Source organism: Chanodichthys erythropterus, chromosome 8, assembly GCF_024489055.1.
Source record: "Chanodichthys erythropterus isolate Z2021 chromosome 8, ASM2448905v1, whole genome shotgun sequence".
NCBI lineage: Eukaryota > Metazoa > Chordata > Actinopteri > Cypriniformes > Xenocyprididae > Chanodichthys > Chanodichthys erythropterus.
In genome coordinates, this window is record NC_090228.1 from 30,025,419 (window position 1) to 30,049,281 (window position 23,863).

A 23,863-nucleotide genomic window follows, 5' to 3' on the forward strand; every position below is an offset into this window, starting at 1 on the left:
TATTAGCTTTAACACCAATTATTTGATTCTGTTTAAAAAACCTTGGGACACCAATCAAGTTGTTGTGCTAGGTCGTCAAATGTATCCTGGAATTGTAAAATACTTTATGGAGTGTTATCAAGACACTACCATCTGGCCTTTTGGATATTTAATGATAGACTATTAAGCAAAAATTGCTGAACAATACTGCCTCAAAACCGGTTTGCTTTCCGACTGCCAAGTGGTTTATCTCTCGAAAAAAAACTTTGTAACATGTTAAAACTGATACATAAAGCTACGCCTAAACAACGACAGCTTATTTTACAATCAGCGTCTGACAAACTCATTTTAACATTGTGCAAAGTGGCCCTTAACATGCTCTATGGTATGATTTCTATCAACCGACAGCAGCAACAAAAACTTACATGGAGAAAAGGGCAATTACATTTGTCGGCAATAAAAAAATTGGTATATCCGCCAAGAAGCGAGTCTTCAATCAGACTGGAGAATTTCTTTTACCGCTCCTTAGCATCGCAGTACCCTTTATTTCCAGCTTAATATCTTCTAGATGGGGTTGAGGATGGAGTATGCAGAGAAAATGTATTTACCCCTGCATAAGCTGGAAAAGCTGAAAAATGAAAGTGTTAGCAAGAATATTCAACAGGTCGTAGAGAACGATCTGGATGCATCTATAAGAAATATCTTACTCAAGTTTGATTTGAATCAGTACAAAAAAGCCAAACTCTACACAAACATCCTGAGCAGGTTTTTGACGATTGTTAAACAAGGCGATCAGGAGAGTAACATTTTAGCACTCTCGCTACACTCAAAAAAATAACTTGTTGGTCTAACTTAATTCAATTATGACACCTATTTCCACACATTTGAACTGATTTATTTGAACTAAAGCTATCTTAATTGTACTGATGAGTAAAATTCATCCTAATTGAATGAGATCACACCAGTTTCATTTGGTGTGAAATGAACTCTCAACAAGAGTTCCAGTTTCACTCTTGTTGATCTAACCAGTGCTATTGCAATTCAGACTGGTGCTCTTGTGCAGAGTTGCTCAAGTTTTCTGCAAAACATTTGTAGCATGCAAGTAATGATCAGGTAAAAAACTTCTCATCACTGGCTTTAGCACAGTTAAAGTTTGTTGAGAACAACATAGATTTATTTCATGTAGCCACCCATAACCTAACCACAAGGTCTACACTTCAGCATAATGGTAACCTCATAAAAATCAACATAACATAAACTCTTTTAAATGTCAAATATAACTGAACATCAAACTTTAAAAGGTATTTCCCTTTCCTAAAAAACACATTAAACAGCACTTAATTTGAACATTTACTGTCCCGATCTATCCCTACGCAAAGCATGCTGGGAACTAGAAATCCACTGCCCAGTTTCAATCAATGCAACATAAATGATTTGTGTAGTCCCAACACAAATGGTTTAGGTTAACCTAACATTTTGCAAATTTAATTTCATTTAACATAATACAACTGAGTGCAAATGCCAATTAAGTAAAAAACTAAAGATTTGTGTTGGCTCAGCTTATTTTTTTTAAATAAACTGAGCAAGCAGCTAGAATCATTTTTTTGAGTGTACCATATTCTGAACGACCACCAACTATACCTGAAGACGATGGGGGTGTGGATGACATTGTGAGTGAAGTTCTAAAGAATGTACTCAAGAAGCATGAAAAACAGCAGATACATATTAGACAAAATGTCTAAAGCTAAAGGACTCAGCGCATGGAACGAGTCGGGGGATTTTGTGTTCAGGGGTAAAGCTAGTTAAACATTCCATATTCTAAAGTACCTAATCATTATGTTAGACACATGATTACTTCTTTAAAAAGTAAACCTGGTATGACTATGCCTGAACATGATCATCCTTCTAAAAAAGCAAAAAGAAAAAAAGTATGTTGGTTGGTTGCTTCAATATATATATGCTTCAATATATAGTGTCAACAGCGATCACTGTCGGGGTGATTGCCAAAACTGTCGAAAAAACAAGCGACCGCATCACACGTTAAATGAACAGCCAATCAATGTTATCCCGGTAACTCTGCTGTAAGGGTAATAATTATTGCCATGGATGGTAAGTTCTTTAGGGCTGTTTCAGGTAGGTGATCGCTCAGAAAAACACAGAGAAAATGAACGTTGCACGAAATTTTGTCCATGATAGCCGCAACTTGCACAGTTCATTTTTAATAGTAATTGACCAGGACCTGTCTGCAGTTAGGCTTGAGGTTTAAGGCATAATGGGTGTATCCGTTTAGAAAATCATTCCTGTCAATAGAGAGCGTCTGGTTTTTAAGATATCTTCTGGACGCCATCGCCAACTGATACAATTGTCTGCTGACTCTGATTGAAAATTCAGCTGTAGCGGCTTGGCGGGGAATTGCTGACTGTCAACATAGATGTCTAGGAACTCTAAATCATAATGTTTGAACGCGAATGGGTTTTTATCACACAATCCTGTAAATGCATCGTTTTCGACCATAACCAGAACAATAGATTTAGGTAGCGTTCCTAAAAACAAATTTTCCTGATTGGAAACGTGGACCCCCGCAGGTATGGAGAAATTGTTTAGACAATCTCTGTCTATTGGATACTTGGCAGTTGTTGAGAGCAGCGCCTGGGCATGCCCCAGTCTCACAGGCAGTGATGCGGTTACATTCTTGATGAATAGGGATGTTGACAGAATATTTAATTTGTACGCCACATCATTGCACTTCATCAGGCAGAATTCGTCTTTGGCTCTGATCATCCGTATTTTAATATCCACACCATTCAGCATTACTTTTTCTTGAAGGAAAATATCACTGTATTTTGGTATAAGTTAACATATTCTGTAGTGTCCATTCCACATTGGTTATAATATGTCTTTTTTTTTTTTTAATTGTTTGTTTCATCAGTTTAAAGTGAAGTTTTATGATGACTTTCCCATAAGAAAATGGTATTCCTTGGAGCTCCTTGTTGATCGATGTGTAATGCAGTTTGATGTATCTAACACTGACGGTATCATTGTTTTCACCCGTTATGTGTACGCATGTCAAAAGAAAGACATACAAATCACTGACGATTGATATTGGATAATGTTGGTGTAAACGTACATCGTATAGAAATTCGCATTGGCTTGATGAGGAGCGTATGTAATATGGCTCATTGTAAAATCAGCATCTTGATAGTAGGCCGAACGTCCGTGAGGATCATCCGGTTTCATTCCTAAAATGGTGGCGAGTTTTCCTTTGAAGGATATCACGATGATAGGTTTTGCAACCAGATACACTTTGTTTTTTAAATGATTGTGAGTCAATACAGCCGACGGTACGAGAGCATTAATTATTGCGCGGTTCACATCATCTTCCTCGATACAAAAATCCATGACAACTCTTTAAAACCTTTTTTGCCGGATGAAAAATCCAGCTTCATCATTAAAGGAGTACCAACATCTAGGATATTCAATTTCAAGGAGACCGACCTCCCATTTACCTTTCAAGTTGATAGGACTCGCTAACTTTGTTTTGTAACTAGAGATATGATTTTCCGGATAAACTGACAAAGAAGCATTGCAAGGCAGCGTAATGTAAAAACCATCGGTAGCTACCATCGCCCATGGTAGATCTTTACTCAAATGATCTTATCCTGGATGGGTTCAAGTGTTTTAAGGTGATTGCAAGTCCACCAGAGCTTTTTTGTCTACATAAATATTAAATTTAAAATAACCATTTCACTAAAACAAGCGTGGATTAGGGTTTTTTCTGCCCTAAAATCTTTTCCACCTTAAACATTTTGTTTTTGGTCACAATTATTTGTTGTAACTCCATAAAAAACTCCATTTCCATAAAAAACTCTGTTGATGACCTCCCCGTCATAATTAGACAGTCTGTAGACAGGCGGTTGGCGCGGAATACATGAGGCTATAGTGAAAAATTCTTCTGTGTAGTTCTGTTCATATCCTTTGGTGAAAAGGCCTCTCACTTTAGAAATTTGAACGACGTCTCCGACTTTATATTTAAATACAACTTTTTCATTCTTCTTTATATCCCCATAGAGATTTTGAAACACCAGAGCCTCATTAACGTACTATTAAATCGTTCCATGACACTGGCTTTCAAATCAGTAGTTGTTGCAAAATGATTAATGTCATGCTTTTTCATCACATCTTGAAAATGTTTGTTGAAAAATTCCTTTCCCTGGTCCTTCTGCAATTTCTGAGGTACGCGGCCATCTTCGAGTATAAATGAAAACGCTTTAGTCACTTCGACCCCGCTCTTATTCTTTAACACGCAAGCCCATGCATACTTGCTACATACGTCGATGCACGTTAGCAAATATGTATTACTGTCATTGTCCTTGGAATAGGCCGACATGTCAACAAGATCCGCTTGAAACTGGGTATCCACACCGTACACAGCAACTCAATTGCGTTTGTATTTTATAGGACAAATGCCATGGCAGTCCTTAACATACGGCTAATCAACATTATATTACTAGCATTAATGTTGTTATTGTTTCAGCTTAACAGACTGCAGCTGACCTTTGATAGCTAACTAAACTAATTACAATAATGTCATTCCATTAGTGCAGACATTTTATCGATTTACCAAAAGCCAATTTCATAACTTTTTTGAGTGGTGAATATATCATAACTTACCTGAGATGATGTTACCAATTTTTTTTTGTGCACAAATTTTCTTTGACGTGGAAAAGTGAATACGTACATATGCACATTTCCTTGTCAGATTACTGCAGGCTTTTGGAAATCTAAGCTATTCTTGCAGCTTGCCATTCTAAATTAAAGCATTTGGACAATGACTGGTGATCTTTTATATGTTAATGACATTAGTTAAGTGTCATTTTACAACGCAGAGAACTGAAACCATTTAGCTGTGCGCAAGTTCAAGATCATTTGCGATTTATAGATTTCACATCTGAAAGAGAGGCGTATACTTGTTTTCTGTGTGTACGGTCATTCTATGAATCACACGTATGTACATCTGAGAAATTTTGTAAGATCAAATTTAGGATGGTTTCTGTGCAACATTTTATAAATGAGGCCCCCTCATCACTATATGACCAGCACAAATACAACAAGTGTGTTTATTGCAGACTGCTTCACATCAACATCCCATAAAACCCTGAAACTGTGATATTCCTCTGTGATATTCCTTCATGAAGACAAACATGCCATATTCTGTGAAACCCACAATCAGAAGATTAAACTACAGTAACAAGGAAATAAGTAACATAAAAATAAATGAATAATAATAATAATAATAATAATAAAATGAATAAATGATGAAATGATAAAATGTGTAAATTAAAAACATACATGATTGATGATGATAAATGAAATTATTATACTTAATATAAAAACAAAGAAAATAAAGCACAACACAGATGTATGGTTGAAATAACACACAGGTTTGAGATCCTCAGATCCTTCATTTACAGGAACTGATCTTCAAACTGTGTGATTGATTCATTCTCTTGAATCTGTCTTAATTCACTCGACTTTGACATTCTGTTCTTGTAGATTCCTTGCCTGTTTTTTCTAGGTTTCTTTTGCTCTTCACTTTGTTTTTCTCACTCATCCTTAAACCTTCTCTGACTTTTATTATGGAGTTTAGTGGGAGCTCATTGTTTACTCAACCAATACGGCTCTATTGCTCGACTGGAAGAACCTGAACAGGTTATTTCAGTGACAGAATTTCAGCTGTAGTATTAATGTAATGAAGAGACTCTATAACATCTCACTGTTACTGTCAGGATTACCTGTATGTCTCTGTCTTCATGTTGTGCCTGTGGTTTAGTTTCTGGTTCCTGTTTCCATTGCTATCTTGTTCAATTCCATAGCACCCCTTGTTTATAACCATGACAACTTATTACCATCATCTGTCCTTCATTTAGTCCCTTGTTATCTAGTGTATTTAAACCCTCAGTCATTTTATGTTCTTTGTCTTGTGTTAAAGTTTCCTGCTGGTGTTTATTAAATATAAGTGTTCATCGTCTTTCTGCATCAAGCCTCTTATCTTCGATCATCTAGTCAAGCCAGTATGTGACAGTCACTGATTTATTATAAGCTCAAAGTATTATGAGTAGAATCTCTCTATAATCTTATTCTGATTCATCAACACAGTTTAACTGATGATCCTTTACAAAGCCTAAACCCAGGAGAGAGCGGTTGAGTGAATGTGGTCTGGACTGTGTGGATGAGGTTCATTGTGTCTCCAGAGACGCTGTAGAAGGACAGAGTTCCTGCACTGTGATCCACATACACTCCTACTCTTCTGCTGATGAACACTACGGTGAGATCAGTCTCTGTGTTATTGTGTATGAATGAGTAACTGTCAGGAGTGCAGTACAAACTCCAGGACTGATCATTACGTCCAAACTCGCACTCATTACCCCGTCCCTTCCTGCTGATGCTCTTATATGACACTGATATAAACACATATTCTCCACGCCACTCAATCTCCCAGTAACAGCGTCGATCACTCACACTCTCTCTACACAACACTTGTTTATAATAATCAAATCTGTCTGGATGATCAGGATACGACTGGACTGTGTCAGTACCAGTAATCACTCTGTTCCTCTCAGACAGATGGAGGCGTTTATTCACTGTTTTCAGATCCAGAGTGAGCTGATGAGAATCTGATAGAGATAAAACACATCACAATCAGGAATTATGAATCTGATCTTTTAATGTACACCATAAAAATTGTTAAATTTACTTAATTAAAAATTAGTTAAATCCATACAATTAAAATAAGTGAACATTTTGTCTTTACTTAATTTTATTGTGTAAAATTAACTTAAATATGTTAAATTAAATTAACTGTTTATTGTAAAAAGGTTTACTTAATCCATTTGTGTTGGAACTACCTAAATAATTTGTGTTGAATTAACTGAAACTGGGCAGGGGATTTTTAGTTCCCAGCATTCTTTTTATAGGTCTGGATCAGAAGAGTAAATGCTGAAATTAAGTGTATTTTTTTGTGTTTTTGAGGGAACGACCTATTAGTGTTTAGTTGTTTAGTTATGTTTGACATGTAAAGAGTTTCTGTTATGGTAATTTGTCTGCAGAAGAGTGTTTGTGTTCAGGCTGTGTGAGGCGACATGACAAACATCATGTTTGAGACAGAAAGCTCTTGCAACGTGAGCACTTGTCCTGCTTGTTTGTATTGTAACCTATAGTGCATCGTTAATGATCCACATGACAAAGGTTACAATTTACCATCATAATTTGTTTTAGAAAAGCACGAAGCAGAGAATGGTGTAGCATATTCACCTCCATCATTTGCAAGGCTCGGGGAAACCCCAAACACGGTTTTTAAAGCAACATATACCCAGATCATTACAACGTAATCCGAGGCTGCGTGATTGACTGGAATTGCGAATTGGCTCAGTGAAATCGCTATGTTCTAATTAAATACTGCTATTCTTCAAAAACATGCTGAGATATACTTAGCATGACATCAGTGCATCAATCTGTTAATTCCCATTAAATGCTGCTCGATTTATCTTTGTAAGCACCATGGGTTTGTCACTTATAACGTGCAATTGAAAGTAACATGACCCTAACATCTTTTCAAGCTTTGAAGTTTTTACGGGCCTGTTGTCCATCAGAAGATATATTTAACGACAAGCTGCTTTTTTGTGCTCATATTTTTTTCAGTTAATATGTCTCTATCTGCGTTTTATTCTGCAACAGCATTACGTGCACCAGATTTTCTAAGCGTGGGTGGAAAGGGACAGTCTATTTCTACTGTATTCTCCTAAAAAGCTAATATACAGCATATTATTATAATGCTGTAAATAAAAATATGAAAAAAAGGATCTTTAAATAAATATTTTTAATGTGCGTGAATAAATCCAACCACCCCTGTGGCCTATCTGGGCCTTTCACATTACATGGTTGACCGGAGCCCCTCGCATTACTTGGCCTATCACGGCCACCAAGTAAAACTGGTTATATTTGTAACCCGGCCTTCGTACAGTGCAGCCTATCGGCGCCCCATTTGTACAGCGCAGCCTACACTCTGATTATTACACACATAGGGACGCACAGCAGCACACAAACATGGCAAATAATAAAAATAAATAATTACAATGTAAAAGATTATTACTGTGTGCATAAAGATAAAAATGCTTTGGTGGAATCCGGCTTGGCCTGTAGATGGTCTTTAACCTTGCGCACAAGCAGATCCATTTACTCGCTAGAGAAGCGTTCGGTTTTTCCACTTGCAAATTCCACCATGTAAATAGCGAATCCGCCATTGTGCGAGCGCAACTGGCTTTTAAAGGGAATGGGAGATGAGACTCCATCTGGTTTATTGCACTTTATGCCCAAAACACACCCATTACTCATTAAGAGAATAGGGACAAAACTTTTAGACCATGCGCCGGACGCGCCGACCATTTTTCCCATCATTAAACTAGCAAAATTTGATTCGCCCTAAGTGCACCTGCACCGTGCGCTTTAGACCATGCACTTAGATTGTTAAAATAGGGCCCTCTATGGTAGAAATTAAAACTATTAGGTTTGTTCAACACATTTTTTTTTGTTTAAATGAACTTGTTTTCGTTTTGTTGTATGGACCTAAACTAATTGTGTGGAAAAGTTGTTCTTAATTTAATTAAGTTCATTAAACAAACTATTTTTGAGTGTACAGAATAATTTAAAATGATGACATTTCAAAAATATTCTGTCTGTTCAATCTAAAGAAAAAAAATTTGCTGGCTCCAGTTTTTGGAAAATAATTTTCCTTGGCAAAGCAATTACAGGTTCAATCAGGTTGAATCAATGTTAGGTAATACTTTATTTTAAGGGTCCATAATCACTTGGTAACATTAACACACAAGTAGTTAATGACTATCTGAACATAAAGTAAATTAATATTTGCCATTTTATGGTAGTTAAGCATGAACACACCAGGAATTGTATTTAGTAGTACTGTATTACTGGCAATTTAGCCATAATTACTGGCTTATTCTGGCGAATAAACTTGAACATCACTCAATAAGTGCCATACAAATCAATAATTAATGTGGATATACATTTCACTTTAGACCAGGGGGTCAAATTGTCTTTATGACACAATTTTAGCAATTTATTACTCAAAACTTTAAAACCAACACTAATTAAACATGATTCATATTGTTCAGTTTACTTGATAGTGGTAAATCACAGAAATATAATATTATGTAAATCACTAACTACACACAAAAAAAAAGTTTAAGTTGTAAATAATGGCTAAAAGCGGTGAAACTTTATTTCAATAGTCCACTTTAGACATTCTACTGACTATAAGTAATTTTACAACTATATGTCAACATTCTACCAATACTCTACTAATACTCTAAATAGAGTTCTGTCATGACAACTCTCGGAGTGTTAGGCATGGTAATTTGTATCAAAATGCTGATATGTTTGATGGAATAGATCTGCTACGCTGCTGCTACTTTATTGCTGCTGCTGCAGAGCAAGTACAGGTCTTGCTACTGCCACTATATATACGACACACTCCTGTGAGCAAAAGTATTGGGACACCCCTCCAAATCATTGAATTCAGGTGTTCCAAACACTTCCATTGCCACAGGTGTATAAAATCAAGCACCTAGGCAGGAAGACTATATGAACAACAGCAGCTCAGCCACAAAGTGGTAGGCCATGTACAGTGAGCAGAAGCCACCAACTTTCTGCAGATTCAATAGCTACAGACCTCCAAACTTCATGTGGCCTTCAAATTAGCTCAAGAACAGTGTGTAGAGAGCTTCATGGAATGGGTTTCCATGGCTGAGCAGTTGCATCCAAGCCTTACATTACCAAGTGCAATGCAAAGCGTCGGATGCAGTGGTGTAAAGCATGCCACCACTTTACTCTAGAGCAGTGGAGACGTGTTCTCTGGAGTGACGAATCACACTTCTCTGTCTGGCAATCCGATGGACGAGTGTGGGTTTGGCGGTTGCCAGGAGAACGGTACTTGCTTGACTGCATTGTGCCAAGTGTAAAGTTTGGTGGAGGGGGATTATAGTGTGGGGTTGTTTTTCAGGGGTTGGGCTTGGCCCCTTAGCTCCAGTGAAAGTAACTTTTAATGCTTCAGCATACCAAGATATCTTGGACAATTTCATACTCCCAATTTTGTGGGAACAGTTTGGGGATGGCCTCTTCCTGTTCCAACATGAAATGCACATCAATGCACAAAGCAAGGTCAATAAAGACATGGATGAGTGAGTTTGGTGTGGAGCAACTTGACTGGACTGCACAGAGTCCTGACCTCAACCCAAAATTATTTTCTAATCTTGTGCATCTTGTGCTGCAGAGAGGGCATAGAAGCAGCATCTGAAGTTAATGCTGCTCAGAGAGGTCAGTAAATGAATTTACACAGCAATTGCAAATGCATAATGCAATTACATTAATTTTATGTTTTAAACATAACATTTTAAATACAGAAATATAAAATAAATTACAATATAAAACCAATATGAAATATCACCAGTAGGTGGCAGCAAGACACTGTGTTAATGAATGAGTCATTTTATTCAATCGATTCACTCAAAACACTGATTCATTCAGTAATAAAAAAAACTGTATGGCTGGTAAATCACTCACTCAACCGATTTGTTTAAAGACTCTGATTCATTCAAGAATGAACAACTACTCTGTGCGCCTATGCTGCGAGTTGCACAATGATCTGTGACTTTGCTTTAGAAGTTTAGCTGGCAGAACTGTGTGACATCAATTAGGTTAATACTCAGTGTTAATGAAATAAACTCAATGTATTGCTCAAAACAACAGTCAGGACTGATGCTCTGCACCTCACTACAATGTAAATAACTTCTTCCTGTGCTGTGCTGAGCATTGTGCAGTTTTGGCACACAGATTTCAAAAGATGGTCAGCTAAATAAAACAGACAGTGTGCCAAATAGGTAGGCTAGGGGTAGTTGTGACATTCAGTGTAATGTAAATTAATATTTCATATTTCATGGCCCGCAAATTTATGTGTATACAGAAAAAAGTGTTGAGCCATTCATTAGTCTGGTTGTTTGATGAGAAAGATGAAATGTCCTTGCAGTGGACGAGTTAAGAATCCGTACAACTGTAGCAGATGACTATTATTTTGTTGCGCGGAACTGAGAAAGAACTGATGACAACATTGCTTGAGCTTCACTGTAAATAAATTCTCTCTGCACTGTCCAGTGCATCACGCAGCTTCGGCACAAAGATTTTGAGAGATGGTCAGCTAAATGTACTACGTGCACTGTGCTATGTCTGAATTGATTGCTAGGGGTAGTTGTGAGAGCAGATGCCACATAAATTCTTTGGTTGACCAATCAGCGAATAGGGGCGTTTTAATCCCACCCATGTAGAGATTGAATATTCAAGCTGTTTATCCATTTTGGTTTTATTGTTTTTCCATTTGATGGATTAGAACAAAGTGTGATGAAAAAAAAATGAAAATATAAAAAAACGACACAAGATTTGTTTATTTATGTTCATAGGTTGAATATGTGATAAATGAACGGATTCTTCATTTTTCCATTTAAAAAAAAAAAACTAGAAAACAAATTATCTGAAGGTACATGCACCTAGAAGGCATTTACTGTACATTCAGTTTACCATTAATTATTGGTTTATTTCTGCTTATTTTTCCGTTTAAATGTTTGATAAGTTGTAAATAATGCTAGTAAGCCCTTAATATATGTTCAGTTCATTATTAACTACAAGTGTGTTAATGCTTAACTACTGCATAATTATGGACCCTTAATTGTTACTCAGTGTTGAGTAGAACATGAACATGAACACACTCAGTGAGTTTTTCTGCTTGTTTTCTTAGTGACTTACATTGTAGGAAGTCGTTCCTGGTCCTGGGAACAATGTTGGTGAACGTGACTGTGGAAATCAACAGACAAGAAGAGTGTGATTATCATGTCAAGAGAAAAAAGATCCCTGCATCCGTCCCCAAGACATTTTTAATATGATGATCTATAAGATGATGGAGGATCATTTCTGAGAGCAGATGAATCTCCAGGACTTTACCTCTGTCAGAGATTTTCTTGAGCTCCTCTTTGCAGAAATCCTCCAGTTTGTCTCTCAGCTGACGGACAGATTCTCTCACGCCAACAAAAAAGGAGAGAGAACTGAAGGGATCGTCATTTACGTCTGTAGATTCAGGAGGAGCTGAGAGAGACTGGAAACTCTACAGAAAACAGAAATCAAAGCTCATCACCTCCACACTTCAGCCAATAACCTGCACTACTGTCAGATTTGTGTGGCTCTTGTTGATCTTTAGTAACTCTCCTCAATCCAGCACTTTCACAGCATCAGCTTCATTCTTCTCATATTCATTATATCATGTTAGAGCTACAAACTCTAGCATTTGCCATTTACATAATATGTGAACTTTCTTGGAAATCAATACACTGATGCTGCAGAAGGAAACACGATGCATTAAGAACTGGGGGATTAAAACTTTTGAAGAGAATGAAGTCCACATTTTTCTTATTTTGTTTAAATATCTTTTTTTTTCATTTAGTTCTGCCCTTCGGAAGCAACAAAAGATACTTCCATGTTTCCAAGACAAATTAAGAACAATTTACCTTGATCTTCAAATTCAAAAAGTTTTCACCCACAGGTCATAATGCATCGTGTTTCCTTCTAGAGCAGGGATGGACAACTCCAGTCCTGGAGGGCCAGTGTCCTGCAGAGTTTAGCTCTATCCCTGATAAAAAACTTACTTGCCTATAGCTTTCTACTAATCCTAAAGACCTTGATTAGCTGGTTCAGGTGTGTTTGATTAAGGTTGGAGCTAAACTCTGCTGGGCAGTGGCCCTCCAGGACTGAAGTTGCCCATCCCTGTTCTAGAGCATCACTGAATGTTTGAACCTTTTTTAATAGTTGTATTTGAGTCCATAAGTTGTCCTCAGTGTGAAAAGATGGATTTCAAAATCATACAGTCACTGCTGAAAAGGGTTCAAATATGCAGACGATGCTGGAAAAACAAAGAATGTGCAAGATTTTTCTGAAGAACACTGGGCAGTTTAACTTTTCAGGACAAACACACAGTATTAAGAATCAAGGGTACATAAACTTTTGAATGGGTCATTTTTTATAAATTCAGCTATTTTCTTGTCTTGTGGACTATATGTAAACATATTTTATGTAAAATATCTTATTCAGGACAGTAATAAAAAAAAGATAACATGTATTTTGTATGATCCCTCTTATTATGTTAAAATTATTTACATTTTCACAAATTCTGCAAGAGGATCTCAAACTTTCAAGCAGTACCGTATACTGTATGTATATATATATATATATATATATATGTATACAGTATATATAATATATAATTTTCCATTTGATCTCATTATCTCTTTACCCAATTACTATTATGTATCTAATAGACTATTTACAGTACCATAAAGCCTATGTTTTGTAAATACTGTAAATGCCGACAGTCATGCCAATAAAGCTTTGATTATATGATATTACTTCTGTATGCTCTGTATGCTCAGAAATTTTACGGGAAGTTCAACTTTATGGGAATTTAACATAGGCTATATATTTCATATTTTTTCAGTTTAATAGGCATAATAATAATAGTAATTATAATGAATAAAATAAATAAATAAATAAATAATAAAAATTACTTTCAGTTTCTATAGTGAATAATTGACTGGTGTTTGAGACTTCTGCACCAGCATTTACTCTCATGCAAAGTATGCACATATCCACTGGCTCACCTTCATGGTTTAAAATGGAAATATTTTGAATATTGAGATATTTTTCTACATCACCAGTTGGTTGTAAAATGATAGACAATGATTCACATTTTGTGCGCATCATTTTATTTGTAAATTATTAAATAAATGAATAAATAAACAAGTAAAAAGCAAACAAACTTGATTTCTTAAAATTTCTGTGAATAATTTAGTGATGCAGGTGAAAAAAGCCCCCTCCCCCCAACTCATGATTATAGGCCTATCCATTTCTGATAATTCCTGGTTGCGCAGGTTGTTCGTGCATTTAATTCCTGGTCATGAGAAATAGACGTCATTTCCTCAACATAAGTCATGCCCACGAGAAAAATGTAATTCCCTCAACATCTAGAGGCTTAGATTTTACACTTTACAATTTAACATAAATATTTAAATGATTTGTAAGTGATTAATATATCAACTGATAAAATATTTTTCATCTACTAACGATCTGTTTGATTATTTCATGATTTACCATTATTAATCATTTATGAACCTATAGTCATGTTTTGTAAATGATTAGATCATCATTAACTAATAACTTAAAAATGACTTATATTTGAATATTATTATAAAGTGTTACTCATTATTCAATCAAATGCATCAGTCATTATCTTAGCTGTATTGCGTAAATTGAAATTATAGAATTTTAGAGCAAGCTGTAACAGTGTGGTCAAAAAAGGAGAGCAGATGAGGATCTAATTGCAGCACAGGACACAGGTACTAAACACAGGAAAATAAATCAAACTAGTTTTTGTTTATGGATTCCCCGGCTCCACCATTGGAACTGGGGGCTCGGAAGACAGAGGCAGATCCGGTGGGAGCAAGGATGAAGCAGGAACCGGAGGGAGCCAAAGGGGTGGAGGGCTGAGGCGCAGCTAGAGGTCAGGAAGTCTGTGGTGAAACATGGATGGAAGCTGAATGAAGCTAATGGAAAGGGAGGAGCCGAGGAGCTGGATGGAACTTGCAAGGACGATTGGGCTTTGGATGACCTCCATGGATGGAATGCAGAAGCTTGGAGGCTGGACAGGACCAGCAGAGACAAAGGAGCCAGGAAGCTGGGTGGGACCAGCAGAGGAAGGAGGACCAGAGAACTATTCAGGACCAGAAAGTCCAGTAGGCCTGGTGGGACTGGTGGAGAAGAAGAGAACTCAAGGTTGGGAGAATAGGCAGGAGTCCATTCCAGTATATATAGGTCAAAGAGTGCTAGCTCCGGGACCACCGTATTTGGGATCCTTCTCCTCTTCACCCACTGTGAAGGGGGAAACACAGCTGGAGAGCACAGACTCCACATACTCACAGAATGCCCCTTGAGGGCCACCCACAGGCAGGCACGCCTCTGACAGCTCTTTGAGGCCAGCGTGATATAAGGTGCACAGGAGTCATCTGGGTTTTGCACCATGCAATCTAGTTGGAGATACTCATGGGTGTGATCCTCAAGCAAACAATTATGAAAATGCAAATCCATTTGATCAGGTTTGAAGATCACTTGAAGCAACTTTGTTGAACATTACTCAAAATTGGTACCATCAAGGTTTCACCATGATGAAAGAAACCAGAAGGGAAAATTTGGTTAAAAAAAGTTTAAATGTTCTGGAAGTTTTGAACTGTAAGTGGCACTAGTGGAGTTTGGCAGCAAAATATATATCCCAGAAGAGCTCAGAACATTTTTCCTAAGAAATTTCCAGAGCTGAAATGCATTTATAAGTGTCATCTATTTTAAACTAAGATGATTAGATGAGGATCTGTCTTATGATTATATAACACAACACAGAATTCCTGACAACACTTCAGTCAAAGGCTCAGTCTGCTCTCATGAAATGTTTCTCTGCAAGTCTCTCTCTCAAGTCTGCTATGATTCTGTTCTTCTAGATCTCTGTTACCTGCAGGAAATGGATGTGATCCTGTGTGTGAGAAAGCTGCTCCAGCTCAGCGTCTCTCCTCCTCAGATCATTGATCTCCTGCACCAGTTGCTCCAGTTGTCCTTCAGCTCGACTCACTGCAGTCTTTTCCTGATCTCTGATCCGTTGTGTGGCCTCAGAGCGGCTTCTCTCAATGGAGCGGATGAGCTCAGTGAAGATCCTCTCACTGTCCTCCACTGCTGTCTGTGCAGAGCTCTGTTAGGACACACATCACAATCACACAGTGGCTTCAGTGAGTCCTGACTGAGACTTCTCAAACTTCTCTTCTTCTCCAGACTCACCTTATGAGACTCTACAGCCTCTCTCAGCTGCTGAAGATCTTTCTGTCTCTGCTGGATCCTCTGCTGAAACGACTTCTGTGTCTCCTTCAGCTGGTTCTGCAGCACAAACCAAGAACAGAGATGTCAATTTGTACTACTTTTACTATAACTGTCAGGTTTCTGTCACTTCAGTCTAGTTTATTCTTGGTTTTGTGACAGAGCCCTGTTGCTTCTGTATTGGCTTGTCTTTGTGTGAGCGTGCAATCTCTTGTCTGTGTGCCTTGTTTCATGTTCAAAGCGTGGTGTTCGGATTCCGGCACTCATGTCTAGGTTTTGGTTCTGTGTTAGGATTTAGACATTCATGCTCCATGTGTCTTGTGTTGTGAGCGCATAGGATAAGCATTTGCTCATTCTTGTGTACTCTGTCTTGTTGTGTGAGTGTTTCGAGTTCGCTATGGCCGTTCGCTCTTTTGCTTGCGTGTGTTGTTGTTTTCTGTGAAGCATGCGGCTCTTGTTTACTTGGGCTTTGTGCTTTCATGTTGCCATGCTTTTTTGTGAACACACGGCTTATTCGTGTTCTTATTAGGTGTGTGTTCGCGTTGTATTCTTTAAACACATGGCTTGTGATTGTGTGTATTGGCCATGAGCTCTTGTTTTTGTCATGTTCGGTGTGAGCACATGGCTTGTCATATTTGTTTTCTTGTGCCACATGCTCTCCTGTCTATTGTCTTAACCCTGCCCATTTGTTACCTGTTTATTGGTTCATTAGCCCCACCTATTTTCTCTCATAACCTGCCTTGTTTGCTCTGTATTCATTCTCTGTTTGCAGTCCTGTGCCAGATCGTCGTCGAATGTTCCCCTGGTGTCCTGCCCTCCCAGATCCTGTTTGCTTAGCCAGGTCATGGCTTGTCCAGTTGCTGGTCTTGTTTCCACCCCATGGGGTAGTTTTTGTTGGTTTTTAACATCAGTTAACTACAGTAGTTAACGTGAACTAATAATGAACTGCACTTCTACAGCATTTATTAATCTTTGTTAATGTTACTTTCAACATTTACTATTAAAAGCCCTTAACTTATGCATTACTGAGTCCTCGCTTCATCCCTTCACCTGACCCTTGACAGAATCATCATGTGAAGAGTTGAATCCAGTAACAGTAGAATTAATAACCAATGGCTATAAGTTCAAACTCCTGAAGGGATGATAGATCAGTTTACACAGTCGAACTTGAATTTACTTGAAGCACAAGGCCTGTGTCACAGTCACCGTCTGTCTCACCATCCTTGGACTCCACTTCCCATAATCCTTTCTAAACCACACCTGCACCCAGTCAGCTCGTCATTTCATTCATCATGGATTCCCTACACCTGCACATCCTCATCAGCACTCCCTTTAAAGACTCCTCCTGCACTCATTTGTCTGTCCTCGTCTATGTGTAATTGGTTGTTCTGTTCCTGCTCCTGTGTTTTGTATTATAGTATTGTGAATAAACTTTAGCTGCTGCAAATTATATCCTGCATCCTCTCCTTGTTTGCAATCGACCCTGACAGAAGGACAGACCTTTAAGGATATGGATCATTCAGCAGCAAATGACTCTCTCATGGCTGAGGACCGCTTGTGCGGACTACGGCCGAAGGGCTGGCCATTGGAGAGGTATGTAGAGGTGTTTCTTGAGCTCTCCCATCAGGTGAGCTGGTCTGATGCCTCACTCAATGCCTGTTTTCAGATGGGACTGGATAAGGATACTATTTGGTATTGTGAACCTGCTTGTGAATTCTCTCTAGTCGAATGGATAAATCTTATTTCTTTGTTTAAATGGTTCTAATTTTGAAATTGAAGACGTAAAAGAGCATCCTCCTCTTCGAGTCCCATCAGAAACAAACAAGGCCTCACCAGCTCACCTCACGCCAGTTCCCTTCACATACCGCTTCAACAGCCCTGTCCATTCCTGGCTGCCTGTGTTTCCCCGTGGGCGAAAATGGGCTTCCAACAGCGCTGACCTGGGAAACAAGGTTGCGGACCCAATGCCCAAGTTGGTGAGATCAGCGCTGAAGTCCGCCTCCATTCCTGCTACAGCTCATGCCAACCCGGTCCTCAGTCCAGTGAGTAAGATGGCCCCAACCACGCTTGAGCCCTCAAACAAGATGGCTACCGCCACAACTGAGCCCTCATGCAAGATGGACGCCACCACAACTGGAAACCCTCCGCTTTAATGGGCTTCCCTTGGAATACTAGTGGAGTACAAGGGGATGGCTGGAAGCCTGAGCCCGCTCCAGACTCCGCTCCAGTCGCCGAGCCCGCTCCAGTGGCCAAGCCCACTCCAGACTCTGCTCCAGTGGCCAAGCCCGCTCCAGACTCTGCTCCAGTCGCCGAGCCTGCTCCAGACTCCGCTCCAGTCGCCGAGCCTGCTCCAGAGCCCACTCCACTCCATGAGGCTGCTCCAGCCCGAGAGCCCATTCCAGCCCATGAGCCTGCTCCAGACTCCACAACAGAGCCCACTCCAGCTCACGAGTCAGCTCCAGACTCCACACCAAAGCCCGCTTCAGCTCACGAGTCAGCTCCAGACTCGGTCCTCCACGAGCCCGCTCCAGTCCTCCATGAGCCTGCTCCAGTCCTCCACGGGCCTGCTCCAGGCTCCGTTCCAGCCCACGGCCCTTTCCAAGAATCCCTGCCAGCCAAAACACCCAGAGTGAGTAAGATGGCCGCAACCACACTTGAGCCCTCAAACAAGATGGCTACCGCCACAACTGAGCCCTCATGCAAGGGGTCAGCACCTCCATGGCCTCCCGACAGTTCTGCATCTTCATGGCTTCCCAAGCTGCCAGATCCACCAGGGCACCCCAGTCAGCCAGTACCACCCTCCCTCCCAGTTTTCTATCTACGGCATGAGGTCGCGCCTACCGGGAGAGGGGAGTAATGTCACAGTCACCGTCTGTCTCATCTTCCCCGGACTCCACTTCCCATAATCCCTTCTGATCCACACCTGCACTCATTCAGCTTGTCATCTCAGTCATCATGGATTCCCTACACCTGCACATCCTCATCAGCACTCCCTTTAAAGGCTCACTCCTCCTGCACTCATTTGTCTGTCCTCATCTATGTGTAGTTGGTTGTTCTGTTCCTGCTCCTGTGTTTTGTATTATAGTATTGTAAATAAACCTTCACTGCTGCAAATTAGATCCTGCATCCTCTCCTTGTTTGCAACCGACCCTGACAACCTGTTTCACACTGCAAGCATAAGTATCATAAAAAGCAAAACTGACACAGATGTATTACTGGATGTAAAATGGATTACTGGATCACTACATTGAGTATTTCTGTATTTTCTTAATAACTAATAACTGCCATCAGTTATAAAATGTTGATCAGGAATCAGTCATTCTAATTTACATGAAGACGTGCATCACAAATTTATTCAGAAACTGATTTTGAAAAATTTTGACAGATATATTTTGTCAAACAAACGGTGAATATTTTCTATTAATTCATGTTGCTTCATCAAAGCCTGTTTTACAAAGTTTGTGTTGATCAATATGTTTACAGTGTTTTTCAAATATTTATTTTTTTTTTAAGTTGATTGTGGAGCACAAATACATTCAACAGTGAAAGTCCAGCAGCTACTGTTCATTCACACTGCACATGTCAGCAGAAGTGATGTTACCTGATCACATGGGTGCCAATATAAATCGTGTCAACATTATTTCATTGGTGTCTAGATTATATTTCATACCTGTTTCTCTGTCCTCTGTGCTGCAGCTGATACAGTATCGTGGTTTTTATGTTCATCCATCGTACACAGCACACATATAAACTTCTGGTCAGTGCGGCAGAAAATCTCAAGGAGTTTATCATGTGTTTGGCAGATCATCTCCTGCAGTCGTCCAGTGGCTTCAGTCAGATTGTGCCTCTTTCTTTTAAAGTAACTTTCATGTTCTTCATGGTGATTCTGACAGTAAGACTCCAGACACACCAGACAGGACTTGATGGCTTTGTGTTTTCTTCCAGTACAGACGTCACACTGCACATCTCCAGCTCCAGCGTAACAGTCAGCAGGAGGTTTTCTCTTCTTCAGTTTCTCCACCACTTCAACCAGCATGGTGTTTTTAGCTAAAGCAGGTCTTGGACTGAAGGTCTGTCTGCACTGAGGGCATTTGTAGACTCTCATCTGATCCTCCTGATCCCAGCAGCCTGTAATACAGCTCTTACAGTAACTGTGTCCACAGGGAATGGTCACTGGATCCTTCAGGAGGTCCAGACACACTGAACACTTGAACTCATCCTGAGAAATTCTGCCTTCTGCCATTTTACTGCATGAACACAGAGACACTAACACACAAAAGCTCAACTGCACTTCAGTTTCAGTTTCTCTGAACTGAAGAGTTTCCTGGTTCTGTGTTTGAGTGACATGTGAAAAACGTGTCTGCAAATCTGAAAAGCACTTTATATTAGGTGGCCTTAACTACTATGTTACATAAAAAATAAGTACAATGCACTTATTGTGTTCATATTGTATTTTAAAACACTTTGTTGCTATTGAAGTGGGATATGGGTAAAGTTAAGGACAGGTTTGGTGGTATGGGTAGGTTTAAGGGTGGGTTAAGGTGTTAGAGAAGGGTCAACAGTGTAATTATAAATGTGAATGTTACAGAAATAATTACAGATGTAATTACATGCAGGTAATTACAATGTATAAATATGCATTATTACAACAAGTGCATTGTATGATTTTATTAAATGTAAGTACAAATGATTTAATTAAATGTAAGTACATAGTAGTTAAGGACCCAGGTTCCTCATTCCTGGTCCTTGAGAGCCTCAGTTTTGACTGTGCTTCAACACATCTGCCTGTTATTTTAAATGTAAAAACTTTTCTTAGTTGATCCAGGTGTGTTCAGTAACAGCTGGAACTAAACTCAGGAATAGAAAGAGGAACCCTGCTGTAAAGTCACTGATAATAAAACGTCCACTAGATATCAGTCTCAGACAGTCACTCAAAGAACACAAGTTATTGAGAATCAGGACTATTACTATCTGCAGCAATACTGCATCCTAATTACTACACTTGTACTGCAGGGCAGAAAACTTTGTCCAGTTCCATTATTACCTTAATTTCTAAAACTTGTACCCAGTGTTGTAAGAAATGTTATTTCCCTGGTTTAAGCTATATATAAGAAAAGCTCTTTGTCTGTAGACAAAGAGGGGCAACATTTTTGCTCTTCCACTCACCCCCACAATAAATGTAGGAATCATTTTCCCTTTGTTTTGGATAGTGATACTGCTATTTACCTGTTTCAAAGAAATATCATTTTGCTTGCTTTTAAGATAATGCCATATATGCTTAAACATAGAAATGCTTAAATCTATATTAGTGGAAAGTACCTAAAATACTTAAATGCTATATGAGTGGAAAGTACCTAAAATGCTTGAATGCAATATGAGTGGAAAGTACCTAAAATAATTTACCTACAATAATGTCCAATAAAGCCCAGAGAAAATCCAGCAGCATCTCAATACAATTACACCCAGGGGGATCACCGGGTAAAAGCTTGGGAGAAAAAAGGCCTTAAGGGCAGAAACCTCAGTCCAAGAAACAGAGCCAGGGGAGATATTTTTGTAGCTACCAAGCTGAGATGGGCTGCAAAGAGGAAACTTTCAAGAGTCAGAAGTCAGCCTAGCAATCATACAATGGGCTCAACAAATAGGAAGCCACTATAGGCAGGAAGTGGTTATTCAGTGCAAAACCTCAGAGGCAGAGGGGATTATGAATATGGTGCAGAGAAAGAGCTTAGAAAAAAAAAAAAAACTACTCCATGAATGGAAAAAACCTGAAAAAATCTCAGGGTGAGATTCCAAATATGAAAAATGTTAGAATATATAAGGAGGCAATCAAATCAATTCACCTTTATTTATATAGTGCTTTTTACAATGCAGATTGTGTCAAAGCAGCTTTACAGTGATAACTGGTAAATAATTTGGCTGCACAGCAGCTCTTAAAGAAAATGGTGTCATTGTCCAGCTTAAGTAAATTCAGTATTTATTCATTCCGTTGTAAAAATCAATAATTAGTTAATTTATCTATATATCAGTATTTATCTGAATTTATCTATATAACAAACAGAAAACAGTAATCTCATCGTCCAGCTCAGTTCTGTTCGCATTCAATGGTGTCAATGCTAGCAGATCAAAACACTTTTGAATATCAAGTGTCCTCAACCAAGCAAGCCAAAGGCGAAAGTGACAAGGAACCCAAACTCCATCAGGTGACATCAGATGACAAACAGGTGATAGAAATGGAGAAAAAATCCTTGGGAGAAAGCAGGCTCAGTCGGGTGGGCAGTTCTCCTCTGGCCAACAGCTAACAGTGCGTGAGAATAATTCAGGCAGCATTACAGGTCATAAGTCCGATTGGAATTGCAACGATTGGAATTATCCTCACACGAGGGAACCACAAATGTAGTGATTTATGGTCTTAAATATTAATATTTTGTATTAATATTAATATTAAGTCAGATGATTCCTTCCAATATCTCGGGGCACCAGCAAAGGACTCACACCTTGACAATAAAGAACAATCATGGAAGATTGTTGACTGAATTAAAATTTTAGAAATTGGAGGAAGTTTGTCATCTGACCAATCTGAAGTATTTAGTGAGATTCGGGTGAGCTTGCCTCTGATTATCAACACAAGAATGACACAGTTTGCAACAATTATTTTGGTAACACTTTACAATAACAGTACATGAATAACCATGAACTAATACCTGAGTTAATAGTTACTTCAACATGAACTCAAGATTAGTTAAGATATGAACTAATGAAGAGTGATCCTTAACTACGACAGGAGTCATAGGGATTCATGCATGAAAACAGAAGCCTTAACTACACGTTAATACATGTTTGATAATTAATGCATTAATTAACATTTATGGTAAACTAAATCAAACAGTCTCTATAAGAAGGAATAATACATATTTGGACTTTGAAATAAATTTAAACAATTTATTATTGTCAGAATTTAAACTACTGACATCAGCAGCTTCATTATAAACATTACTGAAAGGCACAGGATTAGTTTGTAATTATTTTCACTGACGCTCCTTATCAAACATATAAAATACTAAATACACTATTTAAATACACTATCTTAAAAGGTCTTAATCTGTTTTGTGACATTCTTTCCTATCAAACTAAATTACTGTGACTTACATCAGTTCCTGAGGAATCGGTTCCCAAAAAAATAACCAAACAGGAAACATGAGCTAAGGTCAGGGAGCATTTGCTGGGATCAGATTCAGAAGTTCACTCTCCATCCAGACGCAGGCCGTGATCATAATGTACCTCCATTCTCTGACTTTTTGAAAAGTCACACAACGTCACTTAACTGGGCTGAATACTTATATAGTTGTGTTAGTACAAGTGTATTTGATAGTAAGTTAATGATAATCATGAGCTGAATTTGGTAAGTAGTTAACAGTGAATTAATTATGATTGTGCCCCTCAAGTAAAGTCATGACATAAGTATACATTAACAAACCATTAGTTGATGTTAGTATATGCTTGTTACAACAGAGACACCGGATGCAGAGATAAAAGCAGTTGGGCAGTTTATTGTGACAATCAGCAGAGCAAACAGGTAAGGGATATGGAAGGTCTTGGAGATGAATAAGAGGTAATACTGTCCTTTTCTTTGTGATGCAGGTGATGGTGGAAGGAGACGCTGGAGATGGCAGACAGGAACACTCACACACACAGGCAGGTAGGAACACGAGGAGTACTGGAGACAATGGAGACGAAGGAGATGATGTAGACAGGTAAGTATCGTTTTGAGAGTCCTTGAGGTAAGTGAACAACGTGGTGTATCACGAACGAGACCGGACAAAGTGTGTGTGTGAGTGTGGGGTTCATATAGTGTGACTGATGA

The 23,863-nt window shown here is 38.7% G+C and overlaps 1 protein-coding gene across 1 annotated transcript; it reads right to left on the bottom strand.

Annotated features, from left to right (window-relative positions):
* Positions 1 to 5,159: 5,159 nt before the first annotated feature.
* LOC137024707 (tripartite motif-containing protein 16-like) lies at positions 5,160 to 20,245 on the bottom strand. The gene is made up of 6 exons (XM_067392531.1): positions 19,673 to 20,245; positions 15,967 to 16,062; positions 15,647 to 15,880; positions 12,043 to 12,202; positions 11,848 to 11,895; positions 5,160 to 6,653 (listed from the first exon to the last, which is right to left on the bottom strand). The coding sequence occupies exons 1-6, from the start codon at positions 20,243 to 20,245 to the stop codon at positions 6,127 to 6,129; spliced, it is 1,638 nt and encodes a 545-aa protein (XP_067248632.1). The 3' UTR covers positions 5,160 to 6,126.
* Positions 20,246 to 23,863: the final 3,618 nt, after the last annotated feature.

Bases quoted from the DNA above. Each gene is read 5' to 3' on its own strand.
- LOC137024707 (XM_067392531.1), bottom strand. From the start codon at position 20,245: ATGGCAGAAGGCAGAATTTCTCAGGATGAGTTCAAGTGTTCAGTGTGT. The intron at 15,881-15,966 runs GTGAGTCTGGAG...GTGTCCTAACAG, and splicing joins AGGCTGTAGAGTCTCATAAG to AGCTCTGCACAGACAGCAGT. The intron at 12,203-15,646 runs GTAACAGAGATC...TGTTTTCTGTAG, and splicing joins ATCACATCCATTTCCTGCAG to AGTTTCCAGTCTCTCTCAGC.